Here is a 25,767-nt window from a genome sequence, read left to right on the forward strand (position 1 = left end):
ATGTTCAGTTGAAGTAAAAGATAAATCTGCCAGCTCCTGTACATGTATTAAATTTTAGCAGCTTGACATTAGTTAACAATTCCTATTCAGGATGACAGATCAGTAACTCTGTCATCAATGTGAAAATATTTAATGATCATGTTTTATCTTTTAATGTCTTTATTATCAGTGTCAATACAATAATGCTAAAAGGGGAAGGTACTTTCTTCCTCACATTCCTATAACCACATGACTCTTTTTGGCAAAATGTCTTGATTGTATCTTTAAATAATGTATTTAAGAATTTTAGTTCAATTTGTAAGTGTTTATCTTAATAGTTGTTTCTATAGTTAAATAAATTATAATTGATATTGTACTGTACTAAATCTATTAATTCTGTTCATTACTTAATATTTTAATATAATTACTAATAATATTTTTTTATTTATTCTTTTTTAATTTAACCATTATTATATTTGGTCTCATATTTTATTTAACTTTATAATGATTTTGGCATAGTTCTGTAAAACTTTACTAATACCACATATTTTCAAAATAGTGCAATTTGAATGTTAAAGATTTTATTACACATAGCATGCCATATTGTATATTAGGTTTCAAGTTTTAGACGTCATACTTAACAATTAGTCTGTTTAATTTTTAAGACAAATTTAAAGCAATAAATGAGGTAAAAGAAGGGTTTTAATTAATCAGAAAACTGTGACAATTCTGTGGCGGTACCAGCAAAGCAGTTAGTAGTTCTATTTTCTTTCCCATACATAATTTATAAAAACCTACTATGGTAGCTAAAAAGAAAATCAAATTTTTATCTTCAATGTCAATATCTGATTTGGAACTTCCTGAATCAAAAAAGGTGTTTTTAGAGAAATACACTTTTGCATCTTTATGTAAATTGTAAGCATTGGCTAACCAAACTTTTTTTACTAAATTTAGGCCACTGAAGTGGTGTTTAATATCCAAATTGTTTTATTAACATTTTTATTTTTGCAGTAATTTGTCAAAATTTAAAATCTGACTGCATATAACCGGTTACATAGTTAACAAAACTGCCCAAAATGCATCTCCTTAAAAATTGTTGTGCTAAAGTTATAAAACAGTGAATTGTTTAATTTGTGCTTAATTAAAGTGAACAGTAATAGAGACAGTAGGAATAGTTGAACTATTCCCTTTAAACACTACTATTGCTATTGTTTATACTATTGCCTTTTAAGACTGATAGTACTGTATATATAATATATTTGTATCTCAAACTTGACTTTCCAGATACCTCTGTTAATATAGAAACAAATACAATGACTGCTGTATAAATTAATATTGTGCGACATTTTAGTAAAGTTGATTTATTTTTATAATTTTTCCCATCATTATAATAAATAATATGATTAGATATAATTAAAATTGTTAGGGTGAGACATTCCTCTGATTTTATTAATGTGTGACTTTTGTAGATAGATGGTTTGTATATATAGAGTATAAATGCTTTCAATGTGTAGACTCCACCATTGTTGTGCTTGTGAAGTGTGCTCAGCTCAGACACTTTTGTCTGCAACTTTAGTTGCTTTGCATTGCTGCTTTGTTTCACTGCACTGTTTTTCGGAGCTCGCCTTGTTTGTTTTTTGAGGTAAGTGTTTGTTGGTTTGTTTCTGCACCAATTTTGTTTCTCATAGTAAAAAGGTCAGCAGTAATTTCACGGTGGAACCAAGTTGTGGATCTGTTCAGAAAAAATAAGTTACTTCACAGTGATTTTGACGTTATTTTTTATTTGGATTTTTTTGTAACCTGTTTGGTGGATTTTAACTATTTTGCATTTTTTACTAAGAAATTGTGACGGCTTTTGGACATTTCGAAATTTGTAACGTAAACATTTACTTTAAATGAATATTTTCAATTTCTATAGTAGAAATGTCTTTGAGTCTTGAAGACACTTTATAACTTTAAAATTGGATGTTTTAAATCAAATTTAATTGATTGTCATATACTTAATTACTTAAATGTGGTTGTAAAAATAAACAAGTAAATCATAGAGTTCAAATGTTATTGTTGCTGAAGTAAAAACTGTTAAATTTGGAATAGTTAAATCTGAATAGTTAGTCTAAAAGGGTTTATTTTCACCAACTTGGCAAAACTCCTCCATGACTTATAAGCTGACTTCAAGATCTCCATTTCTGCTTGTAATGTCTCTTTTTTTCTTTCAGACAAGGACAAATACAAGTGCACTCTCTGCAACAAGACTTACCAGTGGCGGCAGTCCCTGACTCGGCACATACGCGAGGACCGGTGTGACAAAGGTTCGCAGCACTCGTGTCCCAACTGTGGCATGAACTTCAAGCACACGTCTCGCCTCGTCAAGCACGTTCCGCTCTGCTCCAGCGTCATCATACAGATGGACACGATCGTCAGTGCCACGAACAGCGTAGAAGACACTGCCACCGTGTCATAAGTCGGGTTTGCAATCCGGCCAGTTTTCATTTTGGTCAGTTTTCACTCCGGTCACGGTGGCCTTGACAGGTAACATGTTGAGATTAGTGGTGTGATGAGTTGTCTTCTAGAAATCCATATTGTTAACTGACAAAACTGCATTCCGGTATCACACTCTCAGATTGATTCTTTAATCTATTGTGCTTGCATTAACGTTGAATTTTTCTCAAAACTGGTACCAACTTGTTAATAATTTTGTTGTAATAACAATCGATACCCATTTAAATACTGAAACCCCCATGTTATTTCATCATATCTAGTTTTTAAAATTTTTTATTTGTGATGTAAATAAAATGTACCAAAGTGAAGAACTGATGATAGACATCAGCAGTTCATGAATCATGACCAATTTTGTTCAAATTCAGATCTAATTAACATTTATAAGTAATCTACACTGGTTAGATCATTGAAGACTTGTTTGTAAGTACACTTATTAAACTAAGTAAACCTTATTTCTCATATGTTCAAATATCCACTGACGAATGCCTTTTGCTCGTCACATCACTATCTGGTATGGTTAATTCTTGAAATGTTTTACATAATTTTCCTTATAAGCAATCAATAGTTTCTTGCTAATGTTTTTATTTTGAGATTGATTTATTGAAGCAGTGTTGCCAATTTTTATAATAAGTAGAACCATATAAGTAATGGAAGGGAAAGTCGAGCTAGCTTGTGGTTTCAAAGACCGCAAGACGACCTTACCATTACACACTCATACAAATCTTATCAGCCAATTTTATTAAGAAGTTGGACAGTTGATATTATGAGGTTGGCAACATTGTGAAAGATGACTTACGTGGTAGATTGCTTTGAAGTTTAGTCTGGCCAATCTCAGGATGAAGTAAGCAATTCAAAGCACTATTAACCAAGTACAAGATTCAGTCCAAATGTTACAATTTCGATACTAAGGTGTAACTGGTTAAAAAGTTCCAAATTTTGTAATAAAATGTAATATTGATTTTAGCATATATTTATTGTTAGTCAGAGGTATGCTGGCCTTTACTTATTTAATCTTGGACCATGGATTAAACGGTACTGTAATGGCAGTTGAGTCTGTATTTTTTGTGTTTCAAAAGAGTGAAAGGACCCTTGTAATGTAAGCGTTATTGCAAGTATCATTGTGTTTCAAAAGAGTGAAAGGACCCTTGTAATGTAAGCGTTATTGCAAGTATCACTCCAAGTACATCAATATATACATTTTGGATTGTATAGGCGATATGACCACTGTATGTACACTCGAGTGTGGTAACCCAAGGTTTGCCCGACAAAACATGCCTTAATCTGTGTTAAACGTGTGAAGTTGCTTGAGTGCTAGTCATTTATTTTAGTCAGATGGAGTAGTAGGTTAGTACAAATTTGTAAATAAGATTTACTATGCACAAACAACTTGTATCCTATAGCAACTAGTCAGTTTATAAAATGTAGTGTTTATAAACTTTAAAAAGGATGTTTTAAATCATAGAATTTTTCAGTAATTTAGCTATTATTTCTTTGATTTGTTTCAAAGAGAGTGTTACGTTACAAATGAATGAATGAGAGTTCATTTTGTTATTTTATGCATTCAAAGGTATACAAAATTGTCATTGAAGCTTGATTTATTTAAGAAATTGTTGTTATACCAATCTTAGTGGGTTATTTTATTTAATCAATGTAACAGTTTTGTAAGTACAAGTATTTCATAATATTTTACACCATCACAATAAATTATTCAAATTTTATTGTAATTGTCCTCATAGTAGTACTTATAGAACATTTCTACCTAATTTCATTGAGCATGACTCCTAGAGCTCAGAACCACCCCCTAGGTTTATCTATTACATGGCTTGTAAAAACGATAACTGCCCCAAAAGAACCCAAATAAATTAAAACTTGTTACAAAATTGATCTTATAAATATTTCAGCCAAGTTCAAACTTATATTTTTACTTCATATTTAAAAAATTATTATTAATTTAGTGTTAAATATAATTTTAAGCTCCAAAAGAGGATTATACTTATTAAAACACAATATGTTTTAGAAAATGCATATACACTTTTTGAATTATCATAGGAAATTTAAAACCTTTTTTAGTGTTTAATAATATACAACTCATAGAATATGCATTTTAAAATTATTTAATCTTTGATCAACTTGAAAGAAATTCAATTATCTTTTGATAACAGTAACTTATTTTTAAATTGTTTCTGGACTAATGAGAAGTATTTGGTGGATGGAATTAGGATCAGGACTTTCCCAAAATGGGTTACAATTACTAGAAATTTAGGACAAATTTGAAGTACACAAACCAAGGAAAATGTGAATATGAAACTGAGAGTGGCCTGTATAGACAGTGAACATGTTGCTCTGGTGATGCAGGATTTTAATTTACTTCCAAGAAAACTCTCAGGGAATGATTTTGTACCAAAAATATAACTTTCACAGAAATTCCAAAGCAAATAATTGAAAATTATCCATCCCACGACTTCAAACATAGGTAGCCCAGACGTACATATTGTTCATAGTTTCAGGACAAAAATTAAACATACTAAATGTTTAGTAATTTATTTTTTTGGTCAAATTAGTCGAGATTTAAAATAAAATTTAATATACATAACTATAATTTAATGAAATACCATAAAATTCTATGAATTTGCATTGACGTAGCTTATTTAAAATTTATTCATATAACTATTAACAATGATTGTTATTATAACTAATAAGTTTAAATTTCAAAATAACACAAAACATTTCTTCTAAATGATTTATTTTATAAAATGTAATTTCAGAAATCAGAAATATTTTGTTGTCATTAAGCTTAAGTACAGCGATAGACAAAGTCAGCTTATTCATTTATGTACATACAGATATATTAATAAATAAAACACGTACGATAACAAGGATAAATAAAACAAACAAACAGTTACAGTTTATAATGTAACAAGTCAATGGGACACACAACGAAAATTAATTTTAAAAGCATAAACACGTAATATTGTTGCTTAAGAAATCTGAGACTGAGTAATAAACATTATTCTTGAACCAGTTCTCTAATACTCTCTTAAAATTGCCTAAAGGTACAATCCATACATTTTGTGGTAATTTGTTAAACAGTTTAATTTTCATAAAAATATGGCTACTTCTAGTTTTTTCTAATCTTACTTGAGGAAGATCTCAAGAATACTTCCTCCTCGTATCATACCCATGTACTTGTTCCCTAATTGCAAATTGTTCTAAGTGTGTATACAATTTTTGAGAGTTTATTTAATATTTTAACAAATTATACAATTCTAATAATGGAATAAACAAATTATAGTAGTCAACAGAATTAGATTACTCATATATGTAATGGCAAATTATTTATTCATAGTTTACTTAATAAAACATAGCACACAGTAATTGTACTTTGCATAGGCACTATATTATTGCTGGCCTCAAATGACCTATCATTAAAAACGCAATAACAAAATTATTCAAAGTATATGAGTAAATGTATAAACACATTTATAGTATTATTTATTTCATACACAAATAGTGTGTATTTTCTTTTAATGTTGTGTGTTCTTAGTGAGTTTTGTTGTAGATTTTTTTGGAAATTTAAGTACATTAACGTTTTCTAATGAAATAACTGTTATATTTGCTTGAACTTGTGTAAATTCAATTTATTGTGTGAGAGCATAGCTACAAAGTTAATGTACCAATGTTGTAACTTGAGGGATGGATAGTAACACTGACTAATGTTAACATTTCCCTTTTACAGGCTGCATTTTTTTGACCTAAATTGCATGTAGCACTTTCTGTTTCCCATGAGAAATATTGTTAAATAATTGTGTGTTTGCCTACTTACTGTATTGGATTGAAAAGGTTTTGATTGTATTTTTCATAACAACACGGCAATGTGTATTTAAATGTGTTTAAAAATATGATGTAAACAATTAAATTCTAACTATTTACTCGCAAAATAATGAATTTCTATAACATGTTGAGCAATTAAAATCCAATATTTGTAGAGATTGTAATCATATCAATTTATTTAACTTGTAGGTTGTGTTGTTTTTAAAACTCTGGTATTATCTTATTCTGAATCAGCAGAAGCACACAGTGAGTTATTTCTTAATATATAGCATTTTTTTAACCCTCGGAACTGGCAATCGACATTATAATGTCTTCATCTAGCTGTTTTTAAAATTAGTGATATATGATGGGTATGGTTTATAATGTTGGTTTATAGGTTTGTTGATTACGCTATGCAAAATTTTGGAAATATATAGTGTAAAAATTATATATATATATATATATATTAATAATTCTATCCATAGTAACAAATTTAGCTACTTCCACCACTTTTCAAAAATAAAACCATTTAGAAATTGGTTAATTTATGGACAAACACTGCAATAATTAAGACATTTTATTTTTGTGTTTTGTTCTTAGAAATTGGTTATTAATTTATTTATTGTTTTGTAGTGCATATGATTCTCTAAATTTTGGTATATTTTGGACACATTTAGTATAAGAATTTTATATATATATATATATATATTTACCAGAAGGATTTTTCAAAGAGAGGTTAGGTGCCAAATGGCTCACATATTTACAGAAACAGGTTATTCTCTTCCAACAAATAAACCACGGTATATTGGTTCAAAAAATTTATAATTTTCTTTTATCTAAGTACACTTCTTCAGATAAATATAACTTGTATAAATATTTACATAAGTTATGACACAAAAAATATGTAAGAACTCAAACAAGAAAAACAAACATATATATTTTTAAATAATCGTACCCATAGTAATAAATTTAGCATTTTGTGTACTATTTGTGGTTTTTACAATATATATTACAATACATATACAAAAATGTATTTTGTACAAAATGTTTAAAGTACGAATACAAACACTCAAAAATGGCCTGCCATCTAAGGAAAGGACGACTGCCAGTTCGAGGGTTAATTCATTCATGGTGTTAACCGATCCTCCTTAGTTTTTGTTTATTTAAAATCTGAGTTAATAAATCAATAGAAGTGTTGTTTTAATATGTTATGCATAAAACGTACTATTCCTTGCTTGCACAGTACTATAGTAGTATTGAAAAGATTTTAATGTTGTACACATAGACTGAATTTAATTAATACAATTTAGGGTATGTGTCCTATTACTAAAGTATTAAGGCAGTATTTGCTTTTTAAAATAGCAATTAATATATTATGTAAATTATTTTCAAAGTAAAAAGAGTTGTGTAATAGAGTAAAGAAAACTGTGTGAACATAACGTATATGGGAAATGATAGTTCAAACGTTATTTTACTGTTTTACATAGTCATCATTAATAACCAAACAGGATTGTTCAGGATTGTTGAATCGTGCCACTAGTTCTGAACTATTACTTATCTCTAAATATTACCTGTTCCTAAAAATCAGCTTAAATTTCATAAATTATTCCATAACACACAATAAATTAATTTCACTACACAATTAATAACCTATGTTAAATTATTTAAAATATTTGTATGGATAACTTTTAATAAAACATTCAGAAGTGTAGAATTTATTCTGGTTATTTTATTTCGATGCATGAGTGATCAAATAGTGTAAGCATTCATAAATATTTTATCTCCATTCTAAATATGTTAGAAACTGTACATTAGAGATAATTCTATTTTTGAAATGATTTGATATTGTAACTAACTTTGAAACTTCTAACAAACAATAATCATAATTTTATTTATTCTAAAAGTTACATCAGATTTTTAATAGATTTTTATTATTTTACTTTAAGTTATATTTATATTGTTAAAAAAGTAAATTGTTTGGTTACTTCTAATTAGACTGCAGTGGAGTTCCACATATAACTTATTTTGATATTAAAAATTTCTCAATATAATAAAGTTTGTTTAATTCCCTTCAAACATGTTCTCTTTCTTTGTTTAAAGTTTCTTATTGGAGAAATTAAAGAATAGTAGGATTTCTGACATTTTCCATCGTTATCTGTTACAAAAATTATAACAGTACATTTCAAGGATTGAAATCTACCCTCTTCTTGAGATAAAGAAAGACTTATAAGAAGTGAGTAAAATGAAGAAGAGTGTAGATTTCAATTCTCGAAACATAGTTTTATACTTTTTATAATAGATACGATGTAAAATGTCAGAAATCCTACTATTTCTATTTCCGTTTTTAAGAACTTTTTTATAGCAAGTAAAGGTCCCATTTAACCATAACATAAAAAACCTCATTAAAAATATCTTTACATAAGAAATGTTTTCTTTGACTTTAAGATTATGTTGATACTCCACTGTGTATATTCTATTTAAATACCACCTACTATTGTGTTAGATTAACAATTTATGTTTCATTGTATGTATGTAATTAATGCTTTTGTATTATTGTCCATTGTACAAGCAGTGCTAGAATATCCATCTTGATCTCTTCTTTTTAAATAAGAGTCTATTTTATTAGTGTTACATTTATTACAATACATTTATTTTCTTGTTCCTGCACTGCCTAGTTAATTCGTTAGTGTATCTTGCTAGTCATTTTGTTGTGTGTTTGAAGAGGAATTATTATTTTGTGTTTTATCAATTTGTTTGTGAAATAAATATTTATTTTAAATTAACTAGTTTTATTTTTGACCCATTTTGTATTTAATTATAACTCTTATTCTTGGTCTTATACTTAATTTTATAAATATGTATTGATACTTATAATTTTTTTGAAAAATCCCTTAACTCATGTGAATTTAAAAAATATACTTTACAGTATCTGGCCGTAATCTATGCTTAATTCTTTAATATATACTTGTATGTATGATTTAACTTGTTCAAAAAATTCCTCCTTTGTATGTTTATTAAAAAACCTTTATAGATTCTTTATCGTGTTTTCAAATAAATGTTAGGGTATTTTTTTAAAGTATTAAATAGACTTACATATATTATATCAAAACTATATAAGTCAGTATAATATAAAACAATACAACAGAGTATCGAAGGAGTCAACAGAATGTAACAAAAGTCTTACTTAACTAACCATAAGAATGTAAGGGCTAGCTAACTTAACTGTAAGGGCAACTTTGCTGCTCTTTCATCTTTTTACCCTAAAATCAATAGTCCTTTCTTAGACCAATGGGAGCTTATATCAAGTTCCAACCTTCCAGGAGTTTTCTATCAAGAGCCATCGCACAGACGTGCAAACAGTGACACCATTTTAAGAAATATCTGTGAGGGTTCTTAAAATGATTGTGTACATTTTTCTGGAGTAACATACAAAAAGAACATTACTTAGTTTTGTTTGTGTAAGCTTCATTTACAGCTGCTGTAAACTTGTCTCTGGGTCAGGTTCTCACTTAGCTCAACACAAGTCAAGTAAGCCCTGAGCACTTTTTTACAGAATGTTAAACCAAACGTAATTATTAATCAAATACCGGTACTTAAGTATATTTACGCATTTCATTTTGTCTGTTTTTTGGGTTAGCAATGGTCATGAGATCATAATCGTTTTGTGAGTTGCCTCTTTCAATATTTAGAAGCACCGGCGAAAATTTATTAGCAATTAACAGAAGGTAAATATAAACAAGATAGTTTTTAAGATTTTTCTATAATATCAGGAGTAATGATTGATAACAAAACTGTAATTCATCTGTGGCATGCTTGTTATAGTGTCATTTGACAGCTGTCATAAGAAATAACATTTCTTTCATGTATTTTAGTTTGTTTCCATATTTCAAGCTATAAAAAAAAATGTATATTGTTCACAAAGTATTTAGTATTAAATTTCAAATTGCCAAGATAAAAGGCAGAAGGAGATGTGTTGCACGAGCTGCATAAAGTGCTGATGGAATAAACAATAAGTTTGACATTTCAAGTAAAATTAGCAGAAGAACTTACAGATTCAAGTTGTGGTGGTTTATTTAAGTAACAGTAAAATTCTGCATTACATTCTAACACACTTCCTTTCATAATAACAGTTTGAATACCTTGTTCGATAACTAAATATGTTATTGTGAGTACTGTGGATAGTATGAAAGAAAATTATATGTATTAATAATATTAATCTAGTAGGTTATATTAATAAAACAGTGATTTATATTTCTTCCTTGCCCTCAAATATTCTCTATAGGTTAAGTATGAAAATGTCATCATGTTGGAGTATACGAAAGTTTGTTATCTTAAATTAAATACCAGAAATAAAATACAATTTGTTATTGTATAAATTGGATTAGATTTTAGTGAATAATCAATTATACTGACTGTGTATCACTTTAGTAAGGCTATGTTAGAGTAGTACTTGAACTGTACTGTTGGTGGTTTAGATTCAATGAATGAGCAAAAATTAATTGTAAGGTTCAGTTTATTGTGTAAGGTTGAGTCATTTAACCGTTTACATAAAATGTGTTGTTCTAGAGTCAATGCCTTTCCGGTGCAGGCGATGCGGAAAGTTGTATCAGCACCGGAGCACATTGGTACGCCATGTCAGGATGGAGTGTGGAAAAGATCCTCGTTTTCAGTGCTCTTTCTGTGACTCACGCTTCAAGCACAAGCACCACTTGAGGGACCACATGCTCATCAAGCATAATTACACCATGTAGATCGTTGTTAAGTTTATTGTCTACGATTGCTTTTCCAGTTTTATTATGACAGTGTTTACTACTGTTGTTAACAATAAAAGTCCATAATATATCACAATTGATGGGATCAGTTGCAGTATTAAAAATACGTAATGGTATTGACAAATTAAATTAAACAATGTAAACAGTATTTTGTATGATCATAATTTTACAATTAAATTTACATAAATCAATGAGTGACATATTTGTTTTTAAAGAATATTTTATTTTGAAATATTTTTTAATTTGTAAACATAAAGTGATAATTTTAACTTTGTGATGTTAGTATGTATTATTATAAAATAAACTATATTTTTATAATGACCAATTTTTATTTTTATTGTTAAATATTTATCCTTCCTTTATAATATTGTTTTATTGAATAAATATATTGTTAATAAGTGAAGCTATTTCTAAAAATGTATTATAATTAATGAATAGTATACAATTAAAATTCAAAATAATATTTTATACAGATAAGCCACACACTTGAGGAAACATAAGTATTACAAATTACATATTAAATTATTTTTAGTTACAACATTACAATTGTTGAGTATTTTCCAGTATTAGAGTCTAATAAACATATTCTGCGTATAAAAATGTTAATTTAAATTTGAAATTTACCGTATAGAATGATTAAAAATCTTTCTTTGTTGGTAATGTGTACTTTAAGTTAGGATTATTTTATTTTGAAATTTGTTTGAATATTGGAATTTTAGTATTAATTGGTATTGTGTTCAATAGATTAATATTTTTATATTTTTTATACTATTATTTTGGACAAATTTTTGATCACTAGTATTTTTTTCTGTTTTCTAACCATTTCCTGTTTTTAATAAAGATACGTCTAGGGTGTAGATCTACCTGTTGTGATAGAGTACTTTGTGTATCTTCTCATGAAGGTTTAATTTTCTAATCTTTTCACTGAACTTAAAATTAGAAATCAACATTGGATTTGTGTCAGGTGGTTAAAAATTTCAGTTAGCTTTTTTACAGGAGATATAACATGAGATCATCTTGCATCAGTTTTTAAAAGTTTTGTATGTTGTTAGACTCATTATAATCATCTTAAACATTTTTCATTCCCACGTCTTGATAGCCTTAACTCTGCGTCTTAAATAAAAGCATATTTAATTTTATTTCATGTGCATGTAGAAAACATTGAACATTTGAACATTATCAGGGTTTATATTATAATCAATTTCATTTATCATTATAACATAGATTAAGGAATCCAAGGTTAATTTATATGGACCCCCGGTGTTTTCTATTTTCGTAATTTTGTAACAGTTTTTATTTATTAAAATCTAATTAGTTTTATCAGGTCACTTGCAAATTCAGTGTTTCAGTTTTTCATGTTCAAATCTCAAATCTATAGAATAATATTATAGCTTTTGAGGAAACAAAATTTTTATGATACACGATGATAAAAAAACTAGTGTCTCATATGTCTTTGAAATTTAGCAGGTAGAATTGGTGTGGGATGGTTTTTTCATTGTTTCACCTTTTAAACTGTTAATGAATAGCTGAAAATGGTTTCAGAAGAGTACTGACGGTTATAGCCATTTGATCCCTAAATAGTAATGACGGTTTTAACCATCCATCACAGGCTTTTTCCAATAATCAATATTACAACTGTTTACGTTCTCTAGTGGCATTCTTAAGTGCTATTTCAACTGAAATGTTAAATGTAATTATTGCTGTAATGTGCCGGCTCCTAGTTCGACAGAATGTATAATCACAGTTTTCTGCCAAATGTCATGTCACTCTCTCACACCTATAAAGTACATCTATAGTTTACTCTCAGTTCTCGCAATTTATTGATCATTGATCATTTGTATGATGCATTCACTGAGGGGATCTCTGGAAATGAAAGAGCTGATGTCCTGGCTAACTTTGGGCTCAGCGTCCAGTATGATGGAACCTCAACCGTTCTGTGGCATTTCTATGTGTTAATCCTTTGGGGCTGTCTCAGAATGGGTTCACACTGAACATGAGAGAAGGTGGTGGCTGAATCCGTGTCTGAGAATGAGCAGAATGGTTCTACAGTCACCTTCCTCTAGGGTGGCGTATGACCTTCTTTCACTAAGTAGATCAGTGTCTTCTCAGATTGTGGGTCTGATTACAGGACATGGTCTCTTGAGAAAGCATCTTCCCACAGTCGGTATCCTTCAGGAGGGTCCGCTCTGTATAATGTGTGATGAGCAGGATGAAACTGCCGAACACCTGCTCTTTGATTGTTCTACAATAGCAAGGGAGCGTTGCGTCATCTTTGGCAGTTTAGACAAGGATGGCGAATTTCCCCAGGAGGACCTGATCATTTGTTTTTGGCAGTTTGTAGAACTGCTGAAACCGTAGACTGGTCGGCCTCATGGTGTGCTTCCAGGGTGTGCAAAAGGCCCTTGAGGCTTAAGTGCATGGCAGTAGGCCGCCCCATAGATGAAGAATGAGCGTAAAAGAACAGAAACTGCTTATGAGTGCACTAAATATGAAGTCTGAAGACCACTCTACCAAAAGTAATAATTAAATAAATAAATTGTAGGTTATAGTTGCCTCTAAAATATTTGTCACTTTTGTTGTTTTAGTTTAAACTTCAAAGAGGTTTGGAAAGGTTTTCAGTATATTTCTTGTAGTCATTTTCTAATTAAACTCTCTGTTAAGAAACTTTTAAGATCGTAAATGGGAAATCCTTCAATTTTATTGTTGATTTTAGTGGAACCCAAAAAATGTTACACTTGTATTATTAAATTTTTTTGAAGAGAGAAAACTACTTTTTCTACTGAATGTACTAGTGATCTTTAAATTACTGTTGTAAATAAGAATTGTAAAGGTCCCATTTTTTTGCTTTGGTTATTTGTCCTTGACTTTAGAGATGCTTAGGTAGGATCATCTAAATATATTTGGCTAGTGACCAATAATGTCTAAATCGAAGCAGTTGCTCTATAGTAAATTTTCCATTATAGTATTCATCATTAGGTCATTATGTATTGTTTTGGTATTATATGTTACTATTCGGTACAATGTGCTCTGCATAAATGCTGCTAGCTCAATCTATATATATAAAAATGAATGTTTGTATGTTTGTCCTTTATGGAATCGTGAACTATTGGACCGATCATGATGAAAATTTGTACGTATATGTATTTTTCCACGGAGAAGGTTTATAAGCTATGCCCATCCCTTTCCCGATTCAGGATTCCGCCCCACTGGTTACAGAAATACCCATAAGAAATGCATTGCAGCAAACATATGTTAACGTCTTTTCAAATTTTTAATCAGCTGTTCTTTGTAAACATATATTACACTTATAGTTTTAAAGCATAGAGTAAGCTTAAGAGAAACGACAAATTTTGTTTAAACTGTTTCTGCAATCACTGTTAAACATAGACTTTACTATCCAGATAATACAATTCAAATTTGACGTAAAAATTCACCTTTAACTGCAATATTTATTTAATATAAACCATGCTCATGCTTGATCAGAAGAGCAATGCAGATATCATAATTACTATCTTACGTTGGCTACAAATATAAAGAATGTTATAAAATCAACCTTAGTTGTTTTTTTTGACAGAAGTATGGTTCTCAAAACTCCGTGTGTACATATTCTCTCGATCGAGACAACAAAGCAAGCTCAATCGTGGCATCGGAGATATAACTAATTTAATCTAAAATTTATTATAGTAAAAAAAAAATGTACTAAGTAATATAAGGACTTCGGTTCTTAAGATTTGCGTGCGAAGCCGTGGGTAACAGCTAGATAGAGGCAGGAATATGGTACATACCTTCATAATACGCCCAAGAGGCTCACGATGGAACGACTATCAATTATCTCAGCAATGTTTAGAATGTGATAGAAAAAGAATAAGTGAATATAGTGTACTGTTTTCAACGGGAAATTGCGTGCGAAGCCGCGGGCAACTTTTGCAAAAAAATTATTGAAATGCGCAGCAAAGCGCGCCGGGCCCGCTAGTAGGTAATAAAAATGTCAGCTCGTAATGAGTGTGGGGTGGAATAAACATTAGTATGTCATAAAAACCTTAAATCTATGAAATAAGACATCAACAACTTGATTTGCAGCTGTATGTCATATAGTAAGTATCATTTACCACCAGTATTCAATTTAAGTTCAGATGTTCTCAACTCTATTGAACTTATGTTAAATATTTTGTTTGTTTTCCGCAGGAGCAGTTTTTGCATGCAACTGTGGACGCCGTTTTAAACACGCCTGTTCCTTCAACAGACACAGACGCTACGAGTGTGGCCAGCTGCCCAGGTTCCAGTGTTCGGTGTGTGGGCAAAAGTTCAAACAGAAGTACAACATGGTCGTACATTGTCGGAGACATGCTGTCAAACAAGTAGAAATGACTGTTACATAGTGTAATACTGAAGTATGCAAATAAACAATAAATTTGATATTTTCAAACTGTGCTTGCTTTTTAAGTCGAGTCCTCCTTGATTGCAATTGCTGTATAACTTGAACAATCTTTGTTGATGCTAATGGTGCCCAAATTTTGCAAATGACAAAACCAAGAGAAGCATCAATTTACTATAACAATTAAATTCTGCTTGTTATGAACCACTTTGATCATATATTACTGGTAAGTAACAAAAATTAAATGTTATGATAAAAATATTTGTAAAATAGTGTCATAAGTTTCTTTAGTATTAAAAAATGTTTAAAAAGTGTATTTATTGAATGCAAGAATGTAATTGGTATTTAATTATTTTTAATTGATCATTTTATTCAATTTCACTTATTGTTAGTGCTAGTCAATCTACCATTATTTAAAATGTAAACCTCATTTAATCGTATTATTTAAATTTAATTATATTAAACACTCTCAATATAAAATAATAATACATTGTCATGGCAAAAACTGATTTCAGTCATGAGATACATAAAATATAATTTTGTAACACATAAGCATTGCATGTTTACAAGAAGAAGAAATATTTCATGAAGTGTTATATAAAACCAGAACACGAATGATCTACTGAAACAAACATTAAGGTAAAATAAGCCATTATAATTAAACAATATACTTTAATTTTAAAATTGATTACATAGATTAACAATTTGTATACACAGCTTAACAAAATCGCTCCTTCATTACAGAAGTATTCTTATCATGGATCTCTGATACAGTATACACTTTTTATGGTTAATTTTAATAAAATATTTATTCATCATCTACATTTTATATGTTTTAATAGTTGTAAATATATATCCAAATTCAGTGATGATTAAGAATAGCCAAACATAATTTTCACAATTTTACAGTACGTTAGTTTTAAAACTAAAATCTTATTCTATTTATTTCCTATCCCCTAATTGGAATGTTAATGTTATTATGTATATTTGGGATTCACTGCTAGGAAATAACTGTGATTAGTGTGTCCTCTGTAAATAGTGGAGCCATCTGGGAATATTGTGTTGTCTGTGGATAAGCTTGTCGAGCGTACAGGTACAGTAGGCCTACCGCTAACCTCAATGTTGCATCTGTGCATGTCCTTGCATGTTGTGGCGTGTCTGTTCACGCAGTAACCTGTCTTACCTCGGTTGCAGATGGCCTGGCAAGCACGCACATGCTGCTCACTCCAGACATATACGCTCGGCTGTTGGGGTCAGCTTTCGCTTCTGCACGGACCTCGGTCGGGTTGACCTTCAATTGTCCACGGTGCGGCAATACTTACGCCCGTCCGCACAGCCTTAGCAGACACATCCGGTTCGAGTGCGGGGTCGACCCCAAGTTCGAATGTCCAATCTGTCACAAGAAGTCAAAGCACAAACACAACCTGATGCTGCACATGCGCACGCACCAGAATCGATAGGGTTAGGAAGGATTTACAGGGGACAACATATTTTCATACACGAGTATACAAGGGACTATTAGAATTTTGTTGTATAGCAAAGCTAGATTAGAGAAATTTATTAGGAACTTAGTTCTTGGTATCATGTAGTGTTGTAAATTATCAGTTACCATTGCTTTAGGTTGTTTTCTATAATTTAAACGAATTTATTATGATCCTGTTGGAGAGTGATTTTGATAATTTTATTCGTTTTGTATCGTTAAGTTTTCTTTTTGGGTTGTAATTTTATTTATAATGTTAAAATACAATCTAGTTTGATCATAACGTTTTCCTTATAGCAATTGTTGAGTGTTTGGTTTCAACAACTGTTTTTATACTTTTGTATGATTAAGAAGAAATATGTACGAGTTATTTTATCTTTGTGCCATAATAAAAGTGATATTAACACAAAATAATGCAATAGTTTTTAGTTTTAAAGAGCAATATATAAGATCATACCATCAAATCAGAATGAAAGAGCTGTGAAGACAAGGGGTACAGATTACTTTTATTTGTAAAGGAAAACTATTTAAATCAGTTATCTAATAAGTCAAAAGTTATATGGCAAAAGTATCTAACTGTAACTTCATGAAATTAATACGTGTAATAGTGAAAATGTTCTCAAACATATTTATGGAACACAACAATGTTCCACTAGTAAAGCCAATGTGTAATAAATTTGTACCTTCAGTTCCCCAGCTCTTCAACTCACACCAGTTATCAATAGGCTATTATTTTCAGTAGTGGATTGGGAATGTTATTGATAATTTTTCTTATATATTTATCGTTACGTTTTAAGAGATAAATAGTACAATTGATTCCTACTTCCCTCCAGCTGCAGCTTCATGTGGCTCAAGATGTATCTTTTTTGATGATTTTATTAGCATGTCATTTTGACTCATCATATTTTAAGTAAAACAAAAAAGAAATATGTGTTTGTATTACAAATTTAATAACTAATACATACAAACAATAAATTATTGATAGCCATTAAGGATTTTTTAAATGCTCCATTCTTTTATAAACATTATATTTTGGTGATTAATATGAATTAACCTGAGTTATAATGATTTTTAATCTGAAACCGGAAAAATTACTAATGAATGCTGGATTCTGTTGTCTATCCTTGAAAATTAAAAATCACAACTTTTTTATTTCTGATTAATTGAAGATTGGAGGGCAGTTAGTAATGTCCTATTAATTATTCTTTATCTCACTAAATGTGACTATTCCGTCATAAATTTAGGCACTTCACGTTTTTGAAGGAATTTTTATTTTTAATAATTAATTAAAATCTTAACAGTAACATTTTTATTTTTTTAAATCGACTATCCCTTTGAAACAATTTCACCCTTGTAGTGCAATACTTTTATAATAATAGGTAAAAGTTCTGAGGGTATTGTTAATCAGTAAATTAAATCAATGAATTTGTTTGTTTTCTGCAGAAGTATAAAAATGTATAATATAATCCAAACAAAAAACAAAAATAATATCTTACTTAGATTGTTTAGACATTTTTAGTGTCAACGTACAAAGAAGTACTAAAAAAACCCCAAACACATTTCATAATAATATTACAATTGATTTATAAAGTAAACATAGCAAATGTCAAAAACTCTTTATTCAGAAATTGTATGTGTATACAATAAATAGTGTGTACTATACTACAAACTAACATGTCATTTTAATCAAATTTTTAATTTATAGAAAATCTTACCTTAGCTAAAATATTTCAATGGTGTTTTGAGATTGGTAAAATTCCTCAATTGAGTACAGAGATAAGTTTATTAAATATGCTCAAGCCTTTCACTAAATTAGTTTGTTACTCTCATTTTTTAATTTATACAGGAATATAATTTTAAAATATGTTACCAGTTTACATAGTCTTTTTTGTCATACAAATTTAACTTGTGATGGTTTACAACAATTTCTTTTCTCTTACGGGTATTATAATTATGGATTTTTTCAATAAGTTCTCTTGATTATTTTTTACAAACATTAGAGCCTTATATATGTGCAAGCCATAGACAGTAAAAATTGTTAGCTCTCCAAAGTATCTTTTGAACTTTAAGAATTTCATTCAGGTTTTCTTTCTTTTTTTGTTGTTGCTTCATAAATGGAGAGACCGTATGAACATGGGAAAAATATATTTGTTTAAAACTTCCTGCACTACACGGTGGTTTCATCCTTCTGATTGCAAATAAACCTGAGTTAATCCTATTGAGTATTAATTTAACATGTTCATCCTTTGTCAAATTATTGTCAAGCACTAATCTAAGAAATTTAATTAGTTTATTTTAACTTATTTCAACATTGTTAATGGGCATTATTAATTGAGCTTGTTTTTAGTTTAGTTTAGTTTATATATATATATATATATATATATATATATATATATATATATATATATATATATATATATATATAAATTGATTGTTTCAGAATTTAACAATCAATAAACAAAAAAACTCCTCAATACTCAATAAAACATTTTTAGGGCAAAAAGAAAAGAAGATACACTTTGAGCCACAAGTATCTCTAGAATAACAGACTGAACTGAATATAAAACATTTAAATATATAACTACTAAGTTATTGGTTTCTGTTGAACAAACATGTATGTAATAGGGAAGGGTACTCAGATAGTGTGTACTGTAATGATATGTATATAGATGTAGGTTAGGATGTTGTTCGTGTAAGCTGTGATAGGTAGGGAGCTTACCTATGCCATCCTTGTAGTCTAGCAATGTCAATATACAGGTGGCCTTTTGGCTAGTCTAGTTTTATACGGTTATTTTAATGACAACTTGAACAATGGTAGATGTTTTGTTATTTTAATTAAACACTGTGATCTGTTCATTTTAGGTTTCTCAGGGGGAGGGGATATACTTTGGTATGACTGGGTTCGGTGACGGAACAGAATTAGTTTCTTCAAGCAAAAATTACATTTTGTCTAAATATATACCATGAATTTATTATATTACTTCACAGAATTAAAATATATACAAGTGATCACTGTACTAATCTATGTTCCATCAAAGGAAGTAATGCTTTAACAGACTGTATTCTTGTATAGTATTTATACTGATAACATACTCATATTGGTAGTGTAAATGGATCTATTCCTGAATCCATATTTTTGTTTCTGTTTGGACAAGAAGGCACTTAGTCCTTAAAGGACCTTTGTGCTGCTCCCAGAGTGGCAGGATATTCTAGATTGTGTGGATAAGGTTGGGGATAGAGATCCATGAGCAAATATTTTTGGGCATTAATCTCAGTTAAGTCTCCTCGGAAAACGGGGAAGCCAGCTGTGCACCGGCCTCTCCAGAAAAAGCAGGAAGGGGGTGACACACCCTTTTGTCTAGGCTAGCAACAGTTTGTCACTTAGGGAGCCCCACCAACTGCAACAGTCATCTCCCGCAGCAGACTAAACCTATCAATCTACCTTTGTAACCCAATATCGCGACACTTGGGGTTAGGGATGTGCTGCTCCTGGACATCCGTAGGGTTGTTGCACCCAGTGTGGGTCCAACTGGAAGGTATAAACAGCCAGAAGTGAACCCTTCTGGGGTATCCTGCATCAATATACTTAACAATGTTATTATTCAGATTCATTCATTTTGAAAATGTTCTTCAGTATTTATGCTGACTAACAAAAACTCTACTTTTCTTCAATTATTTTTACTATGAAAAATATTTCAAAATAGTTTTTATAAATGTACCAAAATATGAGGACTAATAGAAAATTATTATGAGCTTTTTGTCAACCAATCTTGGTTGAATCATATCACGTAGGTGTGATGTAGATTTTTACACTGTTGCAGGGAGTAAACTGTAAAATTGGTGGGCAAATTTCTTGGAAAAATAACTATTTCCGTGATTTTGTGCTGTGTATGGGAATCTACTCAGATGATTTACTTTGACACATTTCATTAGCCTTTTTTAGTTGCACATACTCTCAACTCACTCATAGTGTTGTACTGTATTAGATGACAAAATTTATATAAATTGTTTGTTCTGTGTAATAAATCAAATAGGATGCAGGAGTACATTTTTGCAGGACCAAACAATCCAAATCATAAAATCAACTTGCCAATCACATTACCAATGTAATGTTAAATGTTTTATAACACAAAATCAATATTCCCTCCCCTTCAACAAGGGGAACACTCATTCGAGTCGCCCCAGTGGGCGACATTTTAAAGTAGATAGAAAATTAAGATATTTAGAAATTTTATAATAGGATCTAAAGTGTAACTTTTTAATATTAAGTAATGTACAGATCACAGTAAGCCCTGTGCCAGTTCACAGTTATGTTCCTTCAGTTGACAGTATAGATGTAAGAATCACATTACAATCATACATTAAGATATTTGTTTTCACAATTAGTAGAACTCGCGACAATTAGGGTGGATCTCAGCTGCAATCACTCATCTCTCTTTCAAACTATTGAGTGATTGTAGTGTATAATTTCAGTCAGTGCTAAAGTCTCATTTTAAAGTTCTTTTGCAGAAAAACTTTTTAGTTTCACAAACTTTGGGATTTGATTTATTTTACAACAGTTCCCACTTCTTTATAAAAATTTAGAGGTCATATATATTCATACGATGATCAAAAAGCCTACTTTTCCTCTAATTTGTCTATGATGCACAAAGATTGAAATTTAGTGAAGTTAGATGTTTGGAATATTGAAGGGAAACTCCCTGAGAGGAAGATACCTATCTTTAGAAACTTTATAACATTAGAAAGGGAATACAAAAAAATGATAAACTGGCAGTTTGTATCTTTCTTTGTTTTCTAGATAACTAGGTTTAAAATTTCAATTCAACAACTTAAAAACTTTTAAATTTTATTGGAAAGGTATTTAGAAAAAGATAAACTATAAGTGCAAATGCTCAGCTTTATAAAAATTTTTAAGATAAAAGTACAGGACAAATCATTTTATGTGTGACAGATTGTTGGTATCCACTTTAAATGATGAGCACACGAAAAAGTAGGTACTATTTACCTCCAAATTTCATTTTTCTGCATGCTACATTTTGAAATTTAGCAGAAATTTTTGTCTTGTTGATCACTCTCCATGTATGAATATGTGTCTGTTAACACAATAAATCTCTTTAAATTGTTTTACAATTTGATATTTATCAAACATAAATTATTTTGTACCTATTTGCAGATTTGTAAAAAAAATTGCTTAAATTAAAGCCAGTTTCACTGTATAAAATGTTTTTCAACTACTAATTTTATCAAAAATGTAATATTGCTGCTATACCATTTTAAATAGCCTACTTCTTCTGGACAACAATAATTTAAATCAAATAAAGGTTCTAGTAATTGTTTTAAAATTTTGTTATAACAAAATATTATTTCAACTTTTTTGAGCTATTCTAGACTTTTTATCTACACATTATTTAAATATTGTGTGATTATTATAAAATTTCAAACATAGGTTTTTCAATATTAATTTGGTGGAAATATTTTGGGGTTCCATGAACAGTTGGTTTCAAAAGCAAATTTGCCTATTTGTATGTTTGTTCATGCATATTGCTTGAGCTAGATTTTTAGACTGTAATGAGATTTGGTCTGTGAAATTACATATAACACTTTGTTTAAATTACAACATGAGGTGGGAAATATACCACCTTTATAGCTACACTGCAATCAACTTTCTCACACACTACCCTACTTGTCGCGATGTGTAATAGCTATCAGTCAATCAGGGACTTGTTACCAACCCGATGTCACAGGCTACCTCACTTATCGAGTACAAGTTACAATAGACTGGTTTCAGTTACAATAAATGTAGTGTATTTTTCAATAACATGATTATATGACAGAGCTCTCAGATTTTTATCGTAGTTGGTAAGTTGGTTTAAAAGGAATTTATTTTTTAACTGTTAAACATTGTTTTCATTTTTATGTTTTATTTACACTTTATTCTAGTATCTTTTTTCAATATGTAGACTGAAAATCTGATATATGAAATTGCTGTGTACAGTTTTGTTGAGTTTAATAAGTTTTGTGATATCACATTTTTTAAAGTTTAATTCTGTAAAATTATTTTTTTATGGCCCAATAATACTATTTTAAGATTTATTGTTATTGATATAACTTTAATACAAAATGTATCTGTACAAAAATGTATGTGGTGTAATACGTTCTGATAAACAGTTTTAGACTAACAATTATTTCAGATCACCAACCAATGTTGAAAATTGTAATAATTTTTTATTTTATGATTTCAATATCAACCCCTGGATTAGTTTAAAGTGCTGTTTTAAGTTCCTCAATAATAGCAGTGTTTATGTTAAAAATGTTTATCAATTATTGTAGTTTAAGTAATGCAATTACATTATGTCAATTAATAAAATGTACTATTTTATAAAAGAATATTTGATTTCAATAAAAAAATTAAAAGGTTTAATATTTTTTAAGCTGTTATCCAAGCATAAAATAAAAATGTTAGTAACATTTATTACTGATTAAAATAATGCATTTTCATATGTGCAACAGTAATACACTTCTAAAACAAAAAATATTACATATTTTCATAAAACAATATTTTACAAATATAATCAAATTAATATAGTTTTAAAAACTGCAAACTAGCAAAGTTTACGTTAAGTAATAATGAAAATAAGTTATACCACAATAAAACCATACCAAACTTTAAATAGTACCGTATACCAATACTATGAGAAACAGGAATCAGAATTAATACATTTTACTCCCAACGATACTAGTTAATGTATTTTAAAAGTTAATTATAATTTTCTTATCCAAGCTATTAGTGAAAATTTGAAATGATTAAATACCATACATAATTTATTTGTTAATGTTTTATTTTATTTAGGATTCAAATAAACATTCAGGATTCAAAACTATATAGCTTTTATTCTTGTATATTGTTTTAATGAAGAAAATAAACAATAAATTACAAATTAGGTCCAACACATTGATTTGTTAAAACAATTAATGTAATTGCTTTATAAATATTGTATGTAAAACATACTAAGTTTCTTGTTCTTCAATTCAAATGGAAGTCAGCGTAAACATGATTTCTTACAAAATCAAAAAATCTTGATAGGGGTCTTTGGTGTTATATTTAATTTCTTTTATGACGAATTTAATCGTAAGTAAGTTCAGTTAAAGGGATTTTCTGAAGTACGATTATTGGTTAATACAATTTTAGTGCCATATAATACACACTAATCCCTCCATTTTGTAATTTATGTAAGTTAATTTATTAGCAAGTCTGTTATACTGTACTTTACGTTCTGTTGCAATTTCTTGTCACTATGGGTAGGGCTTCAGACCTTTCAGGGTATGATATGGGATGAATACAGTGCTGTCATTACACAGCGAAATTATTATTTTGCATAATTAAAAGGATATACAAACCCCAAAGTAATTTTCTATATGGAACAAACACTTTTGAAAACGGAAGATATGTTGTTTGAGACTCGAGAGTGTAATTTGAACATAGGGCATGGTTACAGAGTAAATGTATACGTGTTTTGGAACTTTTACATATTAAGTAAACACTGTTTTTTTTTTTTTTTCAACTAAACCTAATAATCTTATGCAAAATCCTGTTCATAAAATACCTTCGGTTTGGTTACAAAAAATACAAAAATAAATCAAATTTGCCATTAATTCAATTTATAATTCCTGTACAATGGCATAAGTCTAACAACTCTTTATTTCACAGGTAAACAAAACTTGAAAATGATTATGGATAAAATACTAAAGAATTTTCTCCAGTCACATTTGCGTTTGTACTGCCGAATGAAAAAAATATTTTTTAAATTAAAAAGGATACAGGAAACTTGTTTGGGAAGGATTTTCTTTCTCTCTCACTCATAATTACACATCTCTTGGTGCTCCAAGCAACAAAGGCAGCTGCTAGGTGACCTTTCACACACATACTCACATGTGCATGTGTGCACGTAATATCACAAATTACTAAGGTTTTTTTAGTTTTTTCCTTTGTATTGCGTGATGTTTGAATGTTCTCATTGCAAAATTGTTATTCCTGTACTACAATAAACAGCTATTTCCAAAACTTGCCTAGAAGACCTGATACAGATTTTGTCATATCAATTAAATATTGGTGTCCATTTATTTAATTTCAGGTTGATATAATTCACGATTTTCCATTAGTCACTTTGATTTAATGAGAACAAAACAAGTATTTTTTAATAACAACATTAGCTCTCAAGAGGGTTTATATACGTTCAGAAGCGTCATGTATTCATCCTTGCGTGTGCCCTATCATACCCCGAAGAGGTTCAAATTATTGGGGTCGCCCTGGGATAGTATACGATGAACAAAACGACCATATCCACTGTTGTATAGCTCTAGACTGTTGTAACCAGTGTTACATAGGACATGGTTGTTGGTGTTATATTGGAAGAAAAACAATAAAAATACAACTCTTTCTAGTTTTATTTCACTTTCCTGTTTATTATAATTATCTAGTATATTGCATTAGATGAAATTAAGTGTAATTTATGAAACATTAATTTAATTTATGAAGCAAATTTGCAAACTTCTTTCACAGGATTTTTATTGAAAACGGAAAGCTAATCAATCAATCAATCAATCACTATGTTAGAGATGCACGCTCAGTTTAGTAAGCAGTAGGATAAGAATTAATAATTAAAGAATATTATTGCCATATACGAGTTATATCAAACCTATAAACTGTTTTACTTAAGTAAAAAGTTACCTTATTGTTGGTTGAGTGAGCTTGCAAATAAAGAATTGAATTAAATTCTCATTCAGGAACAGGTAGTGTAATTTAGAGGTTATTTCTAAAACTCTTTGTAATGATGGTCTTCTTTAGAAAACGA

General features: G+C 29.5%; 1 protein-coding gene across 3 annotated transcripts in view; it reads left to right on the forward strand.

Moving 5' to 3' along the window:
• LOC124356157 (longitudinals lacking protein, isoforms F/I/K/T-like) overlaps positions 1–25,767 on the forward strand; it is a 288,925-nt gene that overhangs the window by 256,809 nt on the left and 6,349 nt on the right. Inside the window, exon 4 of one of the 3 annotated variants that reach the window (XM_046807315.1) lies at positions 16,630–17,329. The exons of 1 other annotated variant lie outside the window; for it this stretch is intronic. In XM_046807315.1, the coding sequence (XP_046663271.1) occupies positions 16,630–16,895 (266 nt within the window). In that variant the 3' untranslated portion in view covers positions 16,896–17,329. Of the gene's footprint in view, positions 1–2,195; positions 7,129–16,629; positions 17,330–25,767 lie in introns of those variants that run through there. One more of the 3 variants, XM_046807318.1, reaches the window with a different exon arrangement.

Source organism: Homalodisca vitripennis, chromosome 2 (genome assembly GCF_021130785.1).
Source record: "Homalodisca vitripennis isolate AUS2020 chromosome 2, UT_GWSS_2.1, whole genome shotgun sequence".
NCBI lineage: Eukaryota > Metazoa > Arthropoda > Insecta > Hemiptera > Cicadellidae > Homalodisca > Homalodisca vitripennis.